Source organism: Strix aluco, chromosome 3 (assembly GCF_031877795.1).
Source record: "Strix aluco isolate bStrAlu1 chromosome 3, bStrAlu1.hap1, whole genome shotgun sequence".
Taxonomy (NCBI): domain Eukaryota; kingdom Metazoa; phylum Chordata; class Aves; order Strigiformes; family Strigidae; genus Strix; species Strix aluco.
In genome coordinates this window covers 23,805,265-23,825,118 of record NC_133933.1, presented here as the reverse complement: position 1 = coordinate 23,825,118, position 19,854 = coordinate 23,805,265, and the positions used below count along the sequence as shown (strand labels likewise).

Sequence of the window (19,854 nt, the reverse complement as noted above, 5' to 3'; positions counted from 1 at the left end):
CTACAGACACGATCAAGTTCTATTACCGTTTCATCCATTAAACTGTGTACCGAACAATAATTACCAGCCCTACAAAGGGATATTTCATCTAGCGGTACTGATGTGAATTAAGATACATTTTCACACCGTCCCAAACTGCGATTAGCTTTTCAGGGGTATATTTTTCTCTTCAGTTCCTTCTAATTCCCGTGGCTCTCCTCCCTCTTCCTCCTCTTCCCCCTTACAGCAGGCTTTTTCAAACAATGAGTGTGGGTTTAATTTACACCTTTTCTTACACCTTCGGAGCGCAGCTATTTTTAAAACCGCACAGGGCATTATTTTTCACTCTCTCTCGTCTTGAAACGGCTTTTCCCCTTCCCAAAGACCAAACCCAGCAGCCCCTCGCCCCCTCTCCTCACTTCGCGGCGGCTCTGCTCGCACCGCCCCGGCCGCGCGGGGGCATTGCCCACCGACACCGCCCGGTGACCGACCGCGGGGTGAGCCGAGGCGGGGGGCCGGGCCCGGGGGGACGGGACGGGGGACCGGGGACGGGGGACGGTGCCGGCGGGGCGGGAACTGCGGCGGGAGCCGGCGAGGGGAGGGTCCGCGCGGCGGGAGCGGGGGGAGGCACCCGGGCGGGCGCGCAGGCGGGGCCGCGCGCGGCGGCGGCGGGAGCGCGCGCGGCGGCGGCGGGAGCTGGGAGCCCGCCGGGGCACCGCCACCCTCGGCCGCGCCCGCGCCGCGCCGGCCATGGAGCCCTTCCCCAAAGAGGGCGAGAGCGCGGCGGCCGGGGAGCCCAGCCGGGGCGCTGCCCCCTCCAGCGGGGTGGTGGTGCAGGTCCGGGAGAAGAAGGGCCCCCTGCGCGCCGCCATCCCCTACATGCCGTTCCCCGTGGCTGTCATCTGCCTCTTCCTCAACACCTTCGTGCCGGGGCTGGGTAAGGAGCGCCGCAGCCCCGGGCGCGGCGGCCGGCGGGGAGGGCTCCGCGGCGAGCGTCTGCCGGCGGCGGGGCGCGCTCCCCCCACCTGCCGCTGCTTCGCCCGGGCCGGCGCCTCGCCCGGCGAGACGGACCCCGCGGCGGCGGCAACTTTCCCCGACGGCGCGGCGGGGAGGGAGGCAGGCAGGCAGGCAGGCAGCGAGCCCGGCAGCGAGCCCCTCCGCCCCGGCGGAAAGTTTCGCGGCGGGAGCGGTGGCTGGGGCGGCGCCGGGGGTTCCCCGGGGGAGCGGGCTGGCGGAGAGCCCCAGGGCCAGCGGCCGCCCGTCCCTCGGGGCAGCGGCCGCGCACCGCGGAGGGGGAGCGGGCGCCGCGGGTCCGCCGCGGTTGGTGGGGGGAGCGGCGGCGGGCGCGTTCTCCGCGGGCAGCGAGCAGTGCCCGGGGCGGGGGGCACCCGCCCGTCCCCGCTGCGCGCCCGGCGGGGCTTCGCTGGGGGATTCGGCGAGGCAGAGGCCGGTCTCCGGCCTCGGGGGCAGAGCATCCCCCCGCTTGCCCACCCTCCGTCCTCCTCAGGCGGGCTCGGCCCGAGGCTGGGCAGCCTGCGGTGTAAGGGAAGGGCTTCAGCTGTTCGGGCTCCTGCGAATTGTCATTTCGGTCCGAGGACCACGGCGCAGAGCGACTACATCGCTCTCCAGCAAAGGCGAGCTTTCAGAGCCCATCTCCCCGAGTTTCCTAAGGAGACCCCTGAAAAATGTTGGTCTTGTAGCACTGCTGTAAGGAACCAGTGTCCGGAGAAACTGGGCATTCTCGATGCGAAGTCCCTAGTGAGGGACTCGGGTAACGCATCCCTAAACTGTGGCTGTAATCCCTTCTCTATTTCCCTTTCCTCCTTTTTAATTAGGAAATACTTGCATACCGGAGCCTAGAGTTTGAACACTACAAAGGCACCTGTAACACGAGGCTAAATACAAGTATTCTAGCGGCAAGCAAAACATTCACATTTAAAAAACCCCAAACAAAACAAAACCCATTAGTCCATACCTTGAGTCTCTCACAGTCCATTCCTGGTCACCATTTCTGCTACTGTGGCCACTGCAGAAATCTTCCTGTGGTGTAGGAGTACCTTCCAGCTTGCCCTGCCGTTACCTGCTTCATGTGTTTCAGGTGGCTTAATTCTTTCATGAATCTGAAATTCTTAAAGTTCTTCTGATTAAAGAATTACCTAGGTCTGAGCACTATACTGTGTGCAGTGTGTACAAGCGGTTGTTATTCCAGTGTGTTTGCTCTGAACCTACGGATGTATTCCAGAGGAAAACTTCCATCTTTTGAAGTACCTCAGAATTTTTCTGTGGAAGGAACAGCATTGGTATATGTGCTTCCAGATGTAATGCTGCGTGCTCAGGTGTGTTGTTTTCACAGCCCTTGTGTGCAGCCACCTGAGGAACCTGGAGTGATAAATCAAACAGAAACTCTCCGGTTGAGTGCTTTTATGGGGTTTTAGGTTATTGTTATTTAGCACTTAATTTCCCACCGTCCTCAGAGAGAGGTGTTCAAAGATAGAGCTTTCAAAGTGAATGTAGTTTTCCGTTGGCATTGAAGATGCTACATCTTCACTGTAGATGTACAAGAAAAAACCTGACTTACCATGCCCTTTTCCTCATTTCAATGATGTTTTACTTCATACTCTGCTGCTTTTCACAGCACACTAGAGAACCCTCAGTGTTCTTCATTCATCCTAGGAGGGTAGATCCCCGTAAGGCACCCTCATGCCAGAACTGGCTTGAGATGTGGTTATCTGCTCAGAGCTCTTCTCTGGTTGCTGCTGCGGGGCTGCTGGAGGTAGCTGGTGGTGTGCCTTCCCTCACACGGAACATGCCAGTAAAGAATGCCAGCGGATAGTGCTTCCATTCTAAAGGCTGGTGTATAGGGCTCCCTGTCCATGCTGGCTTGAAAGCTTAAGAGTTGAATCTGGACTTTGCAGCCGTGTTGGTTGTGTTATCACCGACTGGCTGGACTAGCCCAAAATGGTTGTAATTCTATTTTTTTTTTTTTAACAGGTGGAGATTGTTCTTTTAAACTTGTTTTCCATTTGATGTGCTGATTTCAGCAGTACTTTCTGGCTGTATATACCACTGTTCCTCCTGATCTTCTGTTGCAAAAGTAGCAAAAGAAAAACTACAGATTAAAAGAAATCCTTCCATGTGGTGTTCTCACAGACTGGCAAAAAGCATCATTTTGGAGATGCATTCCAAACTCTGTATGCAAAGCATAGCACTTAGTCCGTACATAAATGAACCATTCGCTTAATGAAGCTGCTAATATTGAATGCATTTTGATAGAAAATTTGCTCCGAGATAATATACCCAGCTAGAATACAGCTATTTACAATCTCAGCCATATCCTGTCGTATACCACATAGCCCACACACAAGGGGAAACAGGAGGAACACAAATCTACTGGCAGGAATAGTCAGGGTAAAAAGAGATCTTGTGTCATCGTCACACTTCAGCCATCTCGATGAACTGAGCAACACTTGTAAAATAAATAATATTTGTGGTGGTGTGAAGTATTCACATCTAGGGTGTGATCTGTTCCCAGTGAAGTAAATAGCAAAATTCCCAGCAATTTCTGTGGTCCAGATTTATAACATGTTAAAATGATGTTTCACAGGCTTGCTGTATATTTTGCCTGCTTAGGTGGAGAGTGTGACTGTGTTTAGGTGGTAATGGAAGTTCTCTGTTTTTCAGTTCCTGAATTTATTCCTCATCTGTTTTGCACATAGTTGTCATTCACGTGTAGACTCTGCAGTGCAATTGCAATAAAGGGTCAGAAGCCACTAGAATAGACAAGAAAATGGGCAACACCGAATAAATCAAGTGTTCCACTGCTTGGAGACGTGTGCATTTGACATGTTTATTAGTGCCCAGTATCTCAAACCAGTGATATCTACATAGAAGTGGTGCTCCGATGCAGGCTACCAACTACTTTGCAAGCCACTACTTTTTTTAGTTAAATTATCTTTCCTATGTTATGGAAGTTATCTATGAGGGTGAAATCTGAGAATTTTAAACATCCAGTTTATTTTTCTTTTATGCTGTTTACATTTTGTAGTACTACTCTATTTGGACAGGAGAAGTAATGATTTCTCTTTGTTTATAATGTTTATTTTTTTCAGTTGGTTAATTTTCAGGGTTTTATGTAGTAACCCAGAACTGCAGATTTTAAGATGTATTGTAAACTGGGTTTTAATTACTCTTTGCATGTATGTTACAAAAGACTCGTAGGAAGTTTTTCATACCCAGGGGATGTTAACTTTTGTCTTCAAAACTTGAAATTCAAACAAAATGCAACCTAAAAAATCTTGATTAGGCTATCTACTTGTAATCTGTTTTGCAGAACAGCCTTGAAATTACACACTGTTTCCATGCACTGTGATAGACTCAACCACTTGGAGACATCCTGGATCAGAATTTTCAATCGTCCGATGTAGTTTTCCTCGTCTGTATCTGATAGTGCTGCAGGGCTGAGCTGTAACAACAGTGTCCCTAGCTCAGGTTCATAAAAGGTAGCATGAAAGGGAGAAGAGGGAGCTGGTGTTCTCAGCGGGCGCTGCGGCAAAGGCCATCATGCCGTTGGCTACCAGCGTTCCAGCTCTGCCACAGGCACCCTGTGCCACAGACACTGTAACCTCTAGTTTGGCTTAGGGCTTCTGGAGCAGGCTCTGAGGCCTCGGGGCCAAATCATGCCGTGACAAGCTCTGGAGAATGGAAGATGGTGACACCAGCAGAGATAAATGGTGGTGTATCCTCTCTTTTTCCGTTCCCCAGGATTGAGCAGTGTGCACCTCCAGCCGGTACGTGCTGCAGATGGCAACTGAGAGAAGGGCTGGCCATGCCCTTTAGCTGGCAGACTGTGTTCTCTTGGAGCTGCCGCGTGCCAGTCAGCGTGGGAGAAGATCTGGCTCCTTGTCATTCCCTGAGCTGATACAAGGGAATCTTGCCCTCCTTCCCACGCATTTTTCCTTCCCTCGACATCACGTGTGTGGGAGGGGGAAAATGAAGGTGGAGAACTTGAGGGAAATGTGAGAAGTGAGTGGAATTATCTGAAAGTATGAGGTATTCTCCAAGATTAATCCCTCCTGTCAGGAAGGGGGTGGACTTTTGGATCACAGCCTGAATTATACATGTATACTATTTTTATGTAGGGAGTAATTGAAATACGTAGCATAAAATCATGTTAGTGCAAGATAGGAGAGCAGCCACCCATGTGCCATGAAGTAGCCAGAGGAGGAGATCATGAGTGACAGCCTCTCACAGACAGCTAGAGAAAGAAGGGATGATTCTCAGCCCACTTAACTGTTTTTCTCCTGCAGCGTAGAGCTCTCCTGTTCCTGGGTGTGTCAGCTCCGTATCACGAGTCTTCTGCCATCTGTTTATTCTGCTTTAGTCTTGATGGAGTTGAAGGGCTAGACCTCCAGCTATGTAAATACGGCTTTAATACTCGATTTATAGAAGCCAAGCATCTGCAGAAGGCTCTCATTAGAAGCCATGGCTCTCTTCAGCAGAATGAGCTCTCCAAAGAACTGAAGTACAGATCACAACGCTCAGGAAAGTTGCAGGGATGAGATCTGCATAAAATTATCAATACCCATTTTATTTTTGTTGGAATGGTAAACAAGCAAAAATCCATCATCTGCATTATTGAAACAAAGAATTTCAAGGAAAAAACAGATTTTCTTACCTACAGTAGAACAAATATTGCAGAAAAGAAATTGGGGCTTTCAAACATCTGTGCGTTAATCTCAAACTTGCTGTGGCATTTATGATCCTTCTTAATATTTTTTTTTTCCTATGGACATGCAAATCGATGAATCTGGGTGATTTACAAGCTCATTTATGGAAAAAAAAGGTTTTGCAAGTGCTTGTATGAATTTGTGTTTGTGAACTTTACTGCTGTAATTCTTTAGCTAACTTTGCCTTTCAGTCAGTGATCTATAGACCACTGGTAGTCTGCAGAAACAAGCTATTTATTCACGAGAGCATAATTAAACAAAGCAAACCTCTTGTCAGTAGACTTCACTCTGGGTTTTGTATTTTACACTGAAAAGATCAAAAAGTTCTTTATGGTAATTTCTGCTTTTGTGAGGTGGGAAGGGTGATAAAATGTGTCCGTCCAGGTTACTGCTCCATTACTGGTAGCAGCGGTATCAGCTGTGCTGTAGGTATTCCTCATGGTGAGGTAAAGCTGGGCACAAGAACAACTGAATCTGCAGGTTTCTACTCCTGCAGGTTCTGTTCTTGTCCGTATGGAGAAGGCCATTGTTTTCCTCCTTTTTTTTTTTTTTTTTTTAAACAGAGATGTAAGTGAGAAATCTAAATGTCTTATATAACTTACTTGGCTGATCACATTGAACAGTCATTCAACAATCTTGCCAGCACAGGGTAGTCTGGAATATTTTTGTGCCATGAAGCGTCTGGACCATCTAGAATGACAAACAAGCTTGGAAAACTCAAAAGTGATTCGCAGATAATTTGTGACCAGAGTAAATGCCAAATTATTTCAAGTTTACAGCTTCTTGGTTGAGACAACTCCAACCTATGTATCTGATCAGCAAAACAACAGTAGGGTTTTATCTTTGCTGACGGATCTGGCGTGGCCCTTCAGTTTTCATCCAGTGTCTGACTGTATTTTAGGAAGAGAGCTGCTTTCCTCTTTGTGACTGTATTTTATTAGACCCTACTTGCCTGAATACTTAATATATTCTTCTTCCTCCCTTTCCTGTGTTTTACACTGGATCCCTTTCTTGAGTTTATCTGCTTAGCCCTAATGGTCACATACGTACATGCCTTCTTACTCATCATTCTCCCGTGACCCTTGCTTACAAATGCAGTTATGGGCGTACACAGCAAAAGCACAGCAGTGCCTTGTCCCTGACTACAGTCTCTGTCACAGTACAAATATTTAGTACTGTTTATGTCCTTTGGTCACTTTTTGCTCTTCACTCCTTGTAGTTGGCAAAAATCAGCTGTTGAGCTCTACTTGTGTTTATAATGACTTTTTGGTTCATTTCACTGTCAAACTGTTCACAGCCGTAGTGCTGTTGCTTTTGAATTGCTGTCAGTGCCAGACCAACTTAAATGCAAACAAGTTTCTCTCCTGTCCCTCATGCCTTCTGTTTCCATCAAAATAGAAGACAAAAGAAATAGCCAGTGACATTTTCGTTCACTGGTTTTTGTTCACTGCTGTCGTTGAAGCAGTTCTGCAGTGGTATTCATTACTTAATGAACACGTAAGGAGACAGGGTTTGCTCAGCATTTTGCAGTCTCGTTTGTCGTTTAATGCAATTTGGACAGATGTACTTGAAGATTAAGAGTGAAGGTGGGAGCAGACAGCAGAGAAGAGCTGTTAAATGGCCAAGTAAACCAATTGAATTTTAAGGAGTCTGGAAAGCTGTACCAGACGAAGGGTGTGACACGGAGAAAAATAGAGAATCAAGCCCAGAAGGAGAAAAGGCCAAAGAACTGGAACTTCTTGCAGCAAGAGAGGCAAGGAGTGAAAGGATTTAAAGACAGAAGCAACTTGGATGAGGAGAATGCTTTTGACGGGTGAATTTTGGCTAGTCTGGATTGCAGGATGGAGGTGAGTTGTTCTCCTGCTCTGAATCAGTGGGTGTCAGAGAGATTTACAGACTCCGAGAAAGCACCATTGCCTGCAGCAGCTCTGCCGTTTTGCCTCTGTTCCACCACGAAAAGAGCACTGAGAGTTTGTGGAGCTGTTCGGGATAGTCAAGGGAGGAGTGGAAAGCAGAAACCAGCTTCCTCAGGCTTTTTCTTATCCATCAAATCACATGCAGCACCCTGAGCACAAACACACCCGTAGGTGGCAGCAGCTGGCACAAAGCAGAAAGGTGAATTTTAGAATCTGTATACAGTTTTGAATTTTGTGGACAAACAAGTGATTGGATGATAAAGGGATTCTAAAATAGGCCCTAAGTTTGTAAAAGGGGCTGGAATTTGCAATTCATTTGTGAAAACTTTCGTTCAGAGGTGACCTGGAAGGGAGAAAAGGAAAAGTGCTTGCTGCTTTTCTTATTTTATATGTGATATAAAGTCAATCTGACATATAACATTCTTTCGTCTGTCTTTGGACTTGTCTTCATTTTAGAACTTTGCAACTTTAAAGTTACACAGTTGCAGCACTACAGTGGATGGATATGGACTTGGTTGCACTGTGCAAAGCTGCTGGTCAATAAAGATAGAACGCAATAGAATAGTTCAGTTGGAAGGGATCTGCAATGATCATCTAGTCCAGCCACCTGACTACTTCAGAGCTGACCAAAGGGTAAAACATGTTGTTAAGGGCATTGTCCAAATGCCTCTTAAACACTGACAGGCTTGGGGCATCTCTCTAGGAAGCCTGTTCCAGTGTTTGACCACCCTCTCGGTAAAGAAATGCTTCCTAACGTCCAGTCTAAACCTCCCCTGCCATGGTTTTCAACCATTCCCACATGTTCTATCACTGGATACCAGGGAGAAGAGATTGGCACCTCCCTTTCTGCTTCTCCTCCTCAGGAAGCTGTAGAGAGCAGTGAGGTTGCCCCTCAGCCTCCCTCTCACCAAACTAGACAAACCCAGAGTCCTCAGCTGCTCCTCATAGGATGTGCCTTCCAGCCCATATCTGGAAGAAGGTAAACCAGTTTAGAGTGTTGTACCTATGTCCAGTACTTGAAATTTTACTAGTATAAAGGTTCTGGCATCTGGCAAACCTTACTGGCAATTAAAAACATTATCTGTGCCTTACACAACTTATGCTGGAAGTTATGGCTCCAGCAGCAGGGGAAGCAGGAGGGGATGCCCACCTCTGCTGCAGCTACTCCAGTTCACAGTTCAGCATCTTATTTGAAACTGCAGTTAGAGTTCATTTGCCTTTCAGATGCTGGTCTGTGAACTGGAGCAGCTGTGGTGTGATGCACATGTAAGGAAGCTGGTGTGGCAGCAGTATTCCTTAGCAGAGAGCTGGAGCCAGCATTGCACAGCAACCTTAGACATTATGGAATACAAGTGAGACCCAGGACATGGCATCAGTATGGGCCCAGCCTCACATGAGAAAGAAAAGTTGGTGTTGACTGAGCTTGCTTTAGAGATTCCAGGAATGTGAAACCTGGGTTTCCCTGGTTCTGCTGAAGATTGGGAGATTTTTCATTAAGTGAAGGAGTTAATCTCTCTTCCTCTCCCCAGGGTTTTTGAGCATTTATGTTAAGTAGGAGCCCCAAAATAAAAATATTGTAAGAGCTTGAGAAAGATCAGGTGCCATTCTACCTAATTATACTTCACTTGTTGATTTCTGATGTTATAAACTTACTAGGTTTCATTGTGTGTAGAGTCAAGTTGAAAATAAGTCGACAGAACTTGAATATTTGATTTAAAATACTCATTTCCACAGATTTTCTTTCCATCTTACCACTTAGAAGCTGCCTCTCACCCTCCTTCCTCCAGCAACGTAGTCCTTATTGTAAAGGCAGTTCAAAGCACAGTTTTTCCATTCCAAGGGAGTTACAAGCCAAACAATTTCTAACTACTTGACAGCCCCTCAAAAGGCCTAGCAATGCAATCCTGACTCTCACAATATTTGGTGTTTCCTCAGAGCCCTGTCCCCTGAGGCTCTTGATTAGATGAGAATCTCTGCTTTCAAGAAAAGAAAAAATGTAACTCTCATGGCTTTGGAATAGAATTTGAAGATATGATCCCATCTCAAAAAAAAAAAAAAGAAAGAAAAAGTGGGGGGGGATGGGGGGAGAAAGAATGAATTTCATTTTTAAAAAATCTCAGTTTTAGAGAACTTGATTCATGATTTTTCAGCACTGGAGGATGGCAATATTATACTGAGCCTTTAAATTAAAAAAGTAGATACATTGCTAACTAATTTACAACTCTGCCAGACGAGATAAAACCATGGACACTCATGTCTTTAAGCATATGATTATGAAATATCCAGACGAGTGTATATAAACGAGATGGTTGATGGAAGTTGATTGGTAATACACTACGTTAAATTAAAAGTTCCAGTATAAGCATACCCAAAGGATATGCCCGGAATAGATCATGGTCAAATCCTGCTAGAGGAAAGAGTGACTACAATCAGTAGAGGAACTCCTGGAAACATAATCACGTTCACTGCAGGGGTTTGACCTGTGCTGCATTTCTGACTTCAGTAATAATGCTTATAATACAAGGAACTGTGCAGGGGACTCAGGCTGCCGTCTTTAATGAATTTAAACATATCGCAGATAATTATCGAGCATCTCACCAGCTTGTCATTTGTCTAGGCTGAGCTCTCAGTTTGCCACAAGCATTAATGAATATCCACACGAAACTTACAAATTCTCTGAATTTGTGGATAGTCATTTTGTATCAGTTGTAACACAAGCAAGTTTATAAAGAATGGAAAGGCTAAATGGTCAAATTAATCTTGAGATTTTGCTGGAAAAAATTTCAATTGAACCAAGTAAGAATGTTGTTTTAAAAAAGTGTTTGTACATTTTTAGGGAAGTGCTATAAGCCCTTGAAGAACGGAGATTTTAATGAAGATTAATAAACTAGATTATAATGAGCCGTTGTTACAAGTTTACTACGTTAAAAAGTTGAGTCATTTTATGAAGTATGAATCGTAACATATATATGAGAATATTTTACCTGAAATAAAATAAGGCCAATGATTACATTAGTATAACACTGTCCGTCTGAACAGTTTTGCTGTTTTAAGTTTAAAATACATATTTATTTGTGTGCATATATCTATTACATATGCCAGTATAGTGAGGTGAGATCTTGGGTTTAAATGATTTCTTCTTTACGTAGGTAGAAAAACATTTGTTGTATCTGTTTCAGTGCATTCATAAAAGAATGGATTTTAGATTTCATAATGGGTTTTGTTAATTTGCTATTTTTAAAATACTTGCAAGACCTCTTCTGTTGCCATGACAATTTGATTTCCATAAACACGATTTTTTTGTGTGTGAATATCCAACATTGTATTTGCTGTGCTGCATTGTGGAAAGGAGATGGCAACTTGACATCATAGAAATCACTGTGTGGAGAGGCCCACGTAGTCAGACCTCTTTCACTGACAGTGGTCAGGACTAGGTTCTTTTTAGTAAGATAAAATAAGCTCTTGAATCAAGGTTTACGTATTTATATTCCCTGTAAATGGAAAGATTTTTTTTCATGTCTTCTAGCAAACACTGTTTTGGAGTCAGGAAGCTTTAAGTTTCCTTTCCACCGAAAATTGGTTCCAAGAATCTCAAGACTAAATTCTAGCTAAAACCTCCTTGGATCTACATACACAAAGAATTTGTAAGGACGTGCAACTGTCATTGCCCTGCAACCCACTCTGGAGTTGCTGTCCTAGTGGGAGGGCTTCACAAAGGATTTGGGACTGTGAGAAAGGACTGGTCACACAAATTGAGACATTTGTGAGGTGTAGCCAGAAGAAAATTCCTTCCTAGCTGTGGGATCGGGATGGTTCCCCATACTTTCCTTCTGTCTTTGTGAAATGATTGCAACAAATCAGACCTGTTTCTAAACTAATATGCACCAGACTGGTTATTGGGTAATCTGTTGAAAGAGTAGGTACATTGGTTTTGATGTAGTTAGATGGTATGCTTGTGCGGATTCTCTGGATTGGGCCATTAAATGATCTCTCTTGATCTATTTCATTACAAAAGCATTGCCAGATCTTCCTGTCTGTATTGCAAGGATGATAAATGTTTTTTGCTGCATGTCTCTGTTTAGCTCTGCACCCAACAAACTGATCAATACCAGAGAAGGCTTAGCAGGGGTTTTAGAAAACAAAAACTATTTTTTTTTTTTTAAATACTATTTTAGACTCAGCATCATGAGATTTTTTTTCCTCCTACTGAAATTTCATTGTGGCTACAGAGAGCTGGTGGGATGGTTCCTTGTCTCATGTAAAAGAGAGAAAAGAGCACAGGAACTACAATCATTGGCAATTGTGAGTACAAAAATGCTCGCTCTCTCTTGTTTTTTTCTTTTAAAAGACAGAAGGTAATTTTATATATCGACTTGCATCTGAGTACTTATTTCACTCAGTCCTCTGCTCCTCCCACACATCCCACAAAACCAACATTGAAATGGATTCTGGTACTCCTTTGAAGCTGACTCCCTGAGGTGTTCTAACTTTCATCTTGTTTACACTGGTCAGCTGTACACGGTGACCGGATTTTTGTGCCTTGAGAGCTAGCCCCTTACGTCATATACTGCCACAGAGGCTAGCCTTCTTTTACACGCACGCTGCAGAGGTGTAGATAGCTGCACAAGTGCAAAGCAGAGCTTGAACCACGCCATGAGTGTGGATAGCAGAATGGGGAGGACTCTGTGTTCAGCCATCAACCATTCTGTGTCACCAACCAATCTTGATCCAAATAACTCCTTACACACAAGAGTACCAACGTGCCAATTCTCATTTCCGTCAGAGTTAAGTCTTAGTATTCCTACTCTGGATGGTAGGTTCAGGGCAACGTAGTTAACAGTAGGATCTGTCTCCTTGTGCTCCATGCAGCTGATACTTAGAAGAATCCTGTGGTGGAGCCAGGAATGGAGTTTAGACCAAGCATTAGGTCCCAAGAACCACTCTTGCTCAGCAATTACACACTGAATCCTTCTTTCCCTGAAGCTGTGATGAATAAATGGTAACAGTCCACTCTTAGTATTATCAACACAAACAATAAAAGTTTTTTCTTCTGTGTATTAGCTAAAATATGGTATATATGGTACAAACGAAAATCTGGCCCATGTGTGTATATGTTCTGCTCTCACATCAGTGCTTTCCATCCACTAGATGTTCTTTCAGTGCTCGTTTACTCTCTGTGTGCCAAGGCAGAACTGGACAGAGAGGATGCCCTCTTCTAGTTGCTCTGTGGACTCCGGGTCACATTGCTTGGAGCAACAGTCAGCCATTTGAACCGGTGCAAAACAGGTATAAAATGTTCCCATTTCAAGCTAGACCCACTTGTCAGAACTGAGAATCCACCATGTGCAGAGCAGCGTTGTGTTAAGCCTCTAGAACCATTTTGCCTCACTTCTGCTCACCATTTTTGCTTCTTGTAACATTGAGCTGGCCGCTGGGGTTGCTCCTGTGAATAAGTGTTACTTACTGTGAGGAAAAATTGCAGAACTGAGCTCTTAAATGTTAAAACCAGAGAAGACTCTTCCTAAATTGCAGTTTATTTCCCAAATTAGCCAGCAACCAAAGCTAAAAATCTGAGGCTGTTGCATCACAAAACTTATTCTGCTTTCTCTCTTACAAATGTGGTTTTGTTTTAAATATTTATGACACTTCATCATGCACTAGTAAATGTTCTTTTGTGTTTGTGAAGAATGATACCTAAATTACATGAGGCCTTATTCCAATGACTGTGATTTAAGTCCTTCCTGAGAAGTCCACTATTTACTGGAATGAGAAGTGCCAAGTAGGTAGTTGAGCAGGGTTTTACCGCATTATTCAGTAGCACTGTGAAGTGCAGACTACACTTAAGTCCTGTTATGATACAGAAATATGAAGGAAGGGTTGCGTCACATGCTTGAACTCTTTGCAGTCTGAATGGAGAAGCTGGAGAAAATAACCTGCTGAAGATTGTCAAGGAATTTGATGGCAGAACTGGCAAGAGAATCTACACAGACTTCTTGCAATTCAGTGCCTCAAATCACGCAACCATACTTTAGCTTCCATTAATCTCTTCCAAGGAAGCTGTTTTTAATGACCAGTTCCATTGCTCTTGGACTTTGTGTTTGTCAGGAAGCAAGGTGTTGTCTGTGCCACACGTTAGTGAAAACGCAAATAAATATGTAGGATGGACAAGGCAGTTTGTAGTTCGCATATGCTGGTTACTCCCTCACATGATCCTGTAATTCACTTTATGCCTATGAAAGCTTCACACTATCTTGTAGAGACAAGGGGGACTTCAGTGTGCTTTAGTTACTACATGACAAAAAACCCAAACCCCAAAGTCAAGCAAGCACAGATGCACCCTAGAGTTGTCATGTGAAAGAACACTGATTTGTACTGTGCTTTGTAGTTTAACATTAACAGAAATTTGCAGTAAGCTCCACTGTATTCCTTCTTGTTTACAACACAATTGCGTGCAAAATAGGGCCTTACTGTGACCTTAAAATGTAGTATTTTAAAATATATTATTTATACAACTGTGTAGGTGACCATGGCACTGTACAGTCAATGGAAGAAGAATGCGTTCTATCTCAGAAGGCTATGATAGAAATGTAACCCCAAGAGTCAGATCTGCATTAAAAGAAATCTTAATAAAAACACACAATACAGTGTAATGAAAAGAAAAATATTTCCTTGAGTTGTATGTTTAAAGGCAGAGTTTCAAAGGCACAGTTGGGACTTGTTTCTTAGCAACAGGGCTCATCTGAGCCCTGCAAACACTGTCATGTTGGAAAAAGATACCCTCAAGAAGAAAGGCAATATGAAAGGAGCTAGAAAGATCACATTTAGATGTCTTCCTGCTGTTGCAGGAGCATTTAATCAGCATTGCAAAGCCTTCAGGCAATGACCAAGGTCATTTTGATAAACTGTAATGATCAGAACAAAGAACTCGTTTTTACTTCTCTTTCTCAACAGGGAAGAATTGCAAAAATAACATTTAAAAATTGGTATTCTAGGGATACCATAAACAATTAGGTCCCATCTTCCCTCTGTATCCATAATAACATAGTTGTATTCTACACTGAGGGCATAGGAGTCCTGCAGAACGAAGTCCTTGCTCTGTTGTACCTCATACTGTATCCTGTACTAGATGCTTCAGAGGAAGATCCGTAATGAACAAAGTTGAATGCAATAACCTGCCTGTAGCAAAAGCTCCTCCTAAAGGAGCTGATTAGCTAGCTGATACACCAAAGCAGGAGGTAATTTAGTAGGATTTAGTCAAAATAGCTTAATACCAGATGTTCTTTTTATTGGACATACTAGATGGGATTCATCTACCTGTGCATCTGAGTTGGTTGCCATTATAATCTGTGGGGAGGAATTAGGCACTACCAGCATGTGACTCATCTCTTCTTTAAAATAGGTTAAGTGAATCACACCCTCTGGGGGCCTCCATCTCCTTTTATTTTTTTGACTGCAAAGGGTAACTGGCTCAGATCAAGACGCCTCCTTTACAGATATCTGAAGTTAGGTCAGATGAAAGCTACCCATTAACCATTTTGCAAAACAAGGCATTTGCTTTAATAGTTTCAAAATACATCCTGCATTGCCCACACATCTTTTTGGATCTCATGTTGTCCTTACAAGAACTCATAAGTAGGTCTGACCTCCATGCTGTTTCCTAATGCATATACATCTACCATGTCTCATGTAATTTGTATATTTTTGAAGCTTAGACCTCCTAATCTTTCTCATGAGTCCTCACATAAAAACCTTTAATTTCTGTAATTACTATTGTTGCCCTTCCGCATAGCTTTTTGCTAGCTCTTTCCCAAAGTGTATGTGTATTGGGTGTTGGTGGCCGCATGGAGAGCCTGTGCTGGAACAGGTACTCCTGACACAACTGCAACTTGTGGGGAGCCCATAGTAGAGCAGATTTGTCCCTAAGGACTGCAGCCCATGGAACGATCAACACGCCCCCCCCCCATTCCTCATCCATCCTGCACCGCTCAGGAATGAAAGAGTGAAGTTGAACTCGAGGGCAAGGGGAAAACAAGGGGGAGGAGGTAGTGCTTTAATTTGTTAATTGTTTCTCACTATCCAGCATTGAGAGCTGTTATATTTACTAATGGGGCTGACAGATGAGAGCAGATGAATCTTGGGAACTGGCCACTGCCTCTCCTCGCTTTACCCCAGCCAGCCAGGATGATGCCTGGCAGTAGTCTCCGGTTATGATGACTAATGTAGAAAGGTTTCCCTTCTCACTCTTCTTCTGACTTGTGGGGCATTGACAACTCCATCACAAACTCGATTGTGGCAGCTTAAGCAGTTACTTCTGAAGTAACAGTGTCTGTTCTATGCCCTGGCTGGAGATAGCCACCTCACATCAAGAGATGGCAGATGAAAACATTAGTACCTCAGTGCAAAGCCATGATTAAAGTAAGCTAAATTTAAGATTCCGAAAGCTTTGGTAAGACTTTGCACTGAATCTGTTGTGGCACAGATACATGTTCCCTTCTGTTGACTGATACGGCCTTATAGCCTATACTAGAAAAAGATTAATTGCCTGACAGCTGGTCCTCTTCTGCCTTTAGGTCCTCGTATAGTTGCACGGCATGAGCACTTGATAGTATGCTATTGGACCAGTTCTGGTCTCCTCGAGGCATAAAAAATGTACCATTAGCACTGCTTAAACAGGAAGCAATTGAACTATGACAGCACAGGAAACAGACTTTTCAGACAAACATTCTTTAATACCCTGTAGTATCCTCAATTTCTGGTACATACTCATAATCCTAATCTGTATGTTTCACTTTCATTATCACCAAAAGCATTAGAGGGCAGTGAGGCTCAAATAGGAAAGCCAGAATTTGATCAAGTAACCTCACAGCTCATTCACTATGGCCTCAGGTATGATTTAGCCTGGAATTCCTTGGTTTTGGTGGGAATTAGGTGCCTAAGTGTTTTCAAAAGTCTGTGCTTTAGCTTCTTTACCTTCCTTCTTTTGTTCTTCAACAGAAGGTAGAGAATGCTAGCATACATAATTACACAAACATGCACTGGGGAATCATTAGTACTTATGAAATGCTAAAATACAGAGAACTAGAGGAAGTGCTTCTGTTGGTCAGTATGGACATTAGGAGAGAAGTAACAGAATAAGTAGAAAAATATATGCAGTTATTTGCCTATGTTAAAAAATATCGAAGGATTATAAATAGTTTAAGGCCAGACATTTGAGAAGGATAAGAACTATGTTCATGTTCTCTCCCTGCTCAGCAGTTTGGCTCAGCTGTTAATCTTCACTAACTGGAAGATAAAAAGCACTTTTCCAATAGACTTGTATTGCCTTAATCCCGGATCTAGAAATGTGATATTTCACATGGATCCCATGCCTGGTGCAGACTATCCCCGTCTTGTACGATTTGTCATTCAGCTAGCAATGATGAGACTGAACTTCCCCACAGCACCAGACAGGTTCTGCTTTGTACAGCCAGCCAATGTGTCAGCAAGTGTGCCAGCACTTTCTCCTGATACTCCTTTCTTCCTTAAAGTATCCTGCGATCTAGGGACTTGCTAACCCACAAGTTGTAATTGCATCCTGGTATTGTAGTAGCCTTGTATTTTGATCGGTATTAGTTTAATTAGTAGTGAGGGGAGTTGATCACACTGTCTTACTCGGTCCAGTCCTCTCCCACTCTCATCCCCCCCCCAAATCTGGCCTTGCTTTTTGTCAGATGGTCAAAAAGAAGAGCTAGTTCCACATGACCCATAGCTACTAGCACATGCATTGGTTTGAAGCATCCTGCTGCCAGCCACACCATCTCTCAGGTAAGGCATGGTGGGCTTTGTGCAAAGCATCATTCTACTTTCCAAACATTCAGCCAAAAGACCAAACACAATCCTGACGGCAGCTCATGTTTGCCTAGTTCCCTCGAAGAGCAGAGACAGAGTTACTGGGGAGCTTAGACAGCAATATTCATTCTATCTCTGCAGGAACAAGTTGGTTTTGAGAGTTTCTGGAAAGGGCGGGGTGATCTGAGTGTTGGGCCTGAAATACTCAGGCCTTTTGCAACAGTTGAGAAGAGTACAAAGCAAGAGGCAAAGGTGAATGCAAAGATTTCCGAGTCCTGGGCTGCCTCTAATTTCTTGCAGGGGAATACAGTAGGAACTGCCAGGACAGCTCTGCAGCCTTGAGCTCACTCTGGGCTTAGTGCTCTTTCACAAATCATGCATTTAGGCTAGCTTGCTCCACGTACACCCCAGGCCCACCCATGATTCTGATTTTGCTCAGCCCAGACACAAGTACCCAGTGCTTTTACTGTGTGCAGAAATTCCTTTTCTACATGAGGAGTACTTTCTGGATGAGAACTAAGTCTGTACAACCCTTAGGAACTTCTCATTACGTAATTCTATCCGTGGATCTTGAGCCTAAACTTCCCTTCTCCCCTGCTGTCCTGTGTGCCAACTTGCTACTGCCTTTCCCTGCAAGGAGCTGCCATAGGACAGTGGTTCCATTTGTAGAGCACAATGTAATCATTATGGACTTGACATCCTACATTAGGCTCTTCTGCTTCAATTATTGCACTGTCCTGATTGCCCTAGTATCTGAGATAGAGATTTTTTTTTTTTTTTTGCTGTGGCTGGCTCTGATGCCCCAGAGTGTTGGTGGTCCTGTTCCAATCTGTCTCCGAGGAAAGTTTAGTAAGGTGCAGCTGCTTTGTGATGTGGTCCTAATGCATTGACGTACTTGGATTTTACATGGAACAGACATTCTTCTCTAGAAAATACTAATTGTAAAATTTAAGGTAATTTTTCATGACTGCATCTGGTTAAACAAATGTTCCTTTGAATTACAATAACAGGCTTCTGCTATCAGATTGTTCTGTTTAGCACAGCTAAAAATACATGCTTATTTTTTTTCATTGCAGCCACAATAAAAGATGGCAGAATAGCTCTAATGCGTCAGACCATTGCTTTTGTACAATACTGTACTAGAAATTTTGCAAGATGTGAGGGAAGAAAAAATGCTACATTTTAAATCACTAAAATAGAAGAAAAATGAATTATTTTAGCTGGAAATGTGGGGTTATTTAATGCTTAAGTGTAGGAAGCTCTAATGACTGTAGAAACACACTTTAGGCACCGGTAGGGATTAGCATAGAAGAGTAAGGAATTCCTAAGTAGGAAGAGAACATTGTGGTATATAACTCTTTCAGAGAGCACATGGTAGCGTAGCTCATGCTTTAAGGGGCGGGGGGGAAGCATGGACTCACCACAGTTTGTTAATTGAACAGCTTGGTTTCCACCACTACTCATTAACTTTGGGCAGGAGAAAGTATAGCTTTCTGTCACTTTGATGGTTAGAACTGCAGATACCTACATGTAAGAAAAGTATCTGACCTATTCATTAGTCTTAGAAAAATAAAAAATAATAATAATAAAAAAAAAAAAATCACACAACAGTGGTTTAACTGACTTCACCTTTGTAAATGACTAATATGGATGAGGATATTTGTTAATTACAGAAATGAATTGTTGCAACAAGTTACTCTGTGTCCCACAGGAAGTACAACAGATCCTTAATTCAAGGGTAAGGGTTTTATGTTGCAGGATATATAAATAATAACAGCAACAGATGTTCATCAGCTCCAAAAGTAAAGTCTTAGAGTGGAAAACATTTGATATGGTGCGTGGAAAACTGTGGCTGGAGAGTAGGCTATAGTGATTGAAGTGAGTGTAAGGAAAGAAAAACATTGAACTTGATGATGTGAGAGAGAAAAAGGAATAGTATTTAGGGTGACCTGAATGTGTGGAAAAAGGAGAGGGCGGAATTGGATACATAATTCTCCTCCTTTTCTCTTCACTTGTGAACCTGATTGATGGAAAGCTGGTGGTTGGTGTCATCAGTGAGAAACATTCACTATGCAGGGAAATGGAGTTTGACTTTGCCGTCTGCAAGTTATAGACAAGAGGATGTTCAAGCAGAGATACCAGAAAGACTGGGCAGGATGTGGGAGAAGCGCCCTAAAGAGACGCAGGAGTTTGAGTCACTGGCATAGAGATGGAGATGGCACACGAAGGCTTGTGTGCAGATGAAGTTTAAAGAAGACATGGTATGGAGGGAACAGAAAACAGGGGGAAGGGAATTGCAAAGGCTCAGTCTGTGCCTCTGCGAAATAGGAAGAGAAAGATGGTAATGAGTGAGAAATGTCGAGGACATGGTAAGAGAGAGAAAGAAGGCAGATGGCAAGATGTCA

The 19,854-nt window shown here is 43.7% G+C and overlaps 1 protein-coding gene across 2 annotated transcripts in view; it reads left to right on the top strand.

Moving 5' to 3' along the window:
* Window positions 1-665: 665 nt before the first annotated feature.
* The window catches only part of STUM (stum, mechanosensory transduction mediator homolog), a 48,427-nt gene continuing 29,238 nt past the window's right edge, over window positions 666-19,854 (top strand). For both annotated transcript variants that reach the window (XM_074817766.1, XM_074817767.1), the window contains exon 1: window positions 666-916. In XM_074817766.1, the coding sequence (XP_074673867.1) occupies window positions 730-916 (187 nt within the window). In that variant the 5' untranslated portion in view covers window positions 666-729. The remainder of the gene's footprint in view (window positions 917-19,854) is intronic.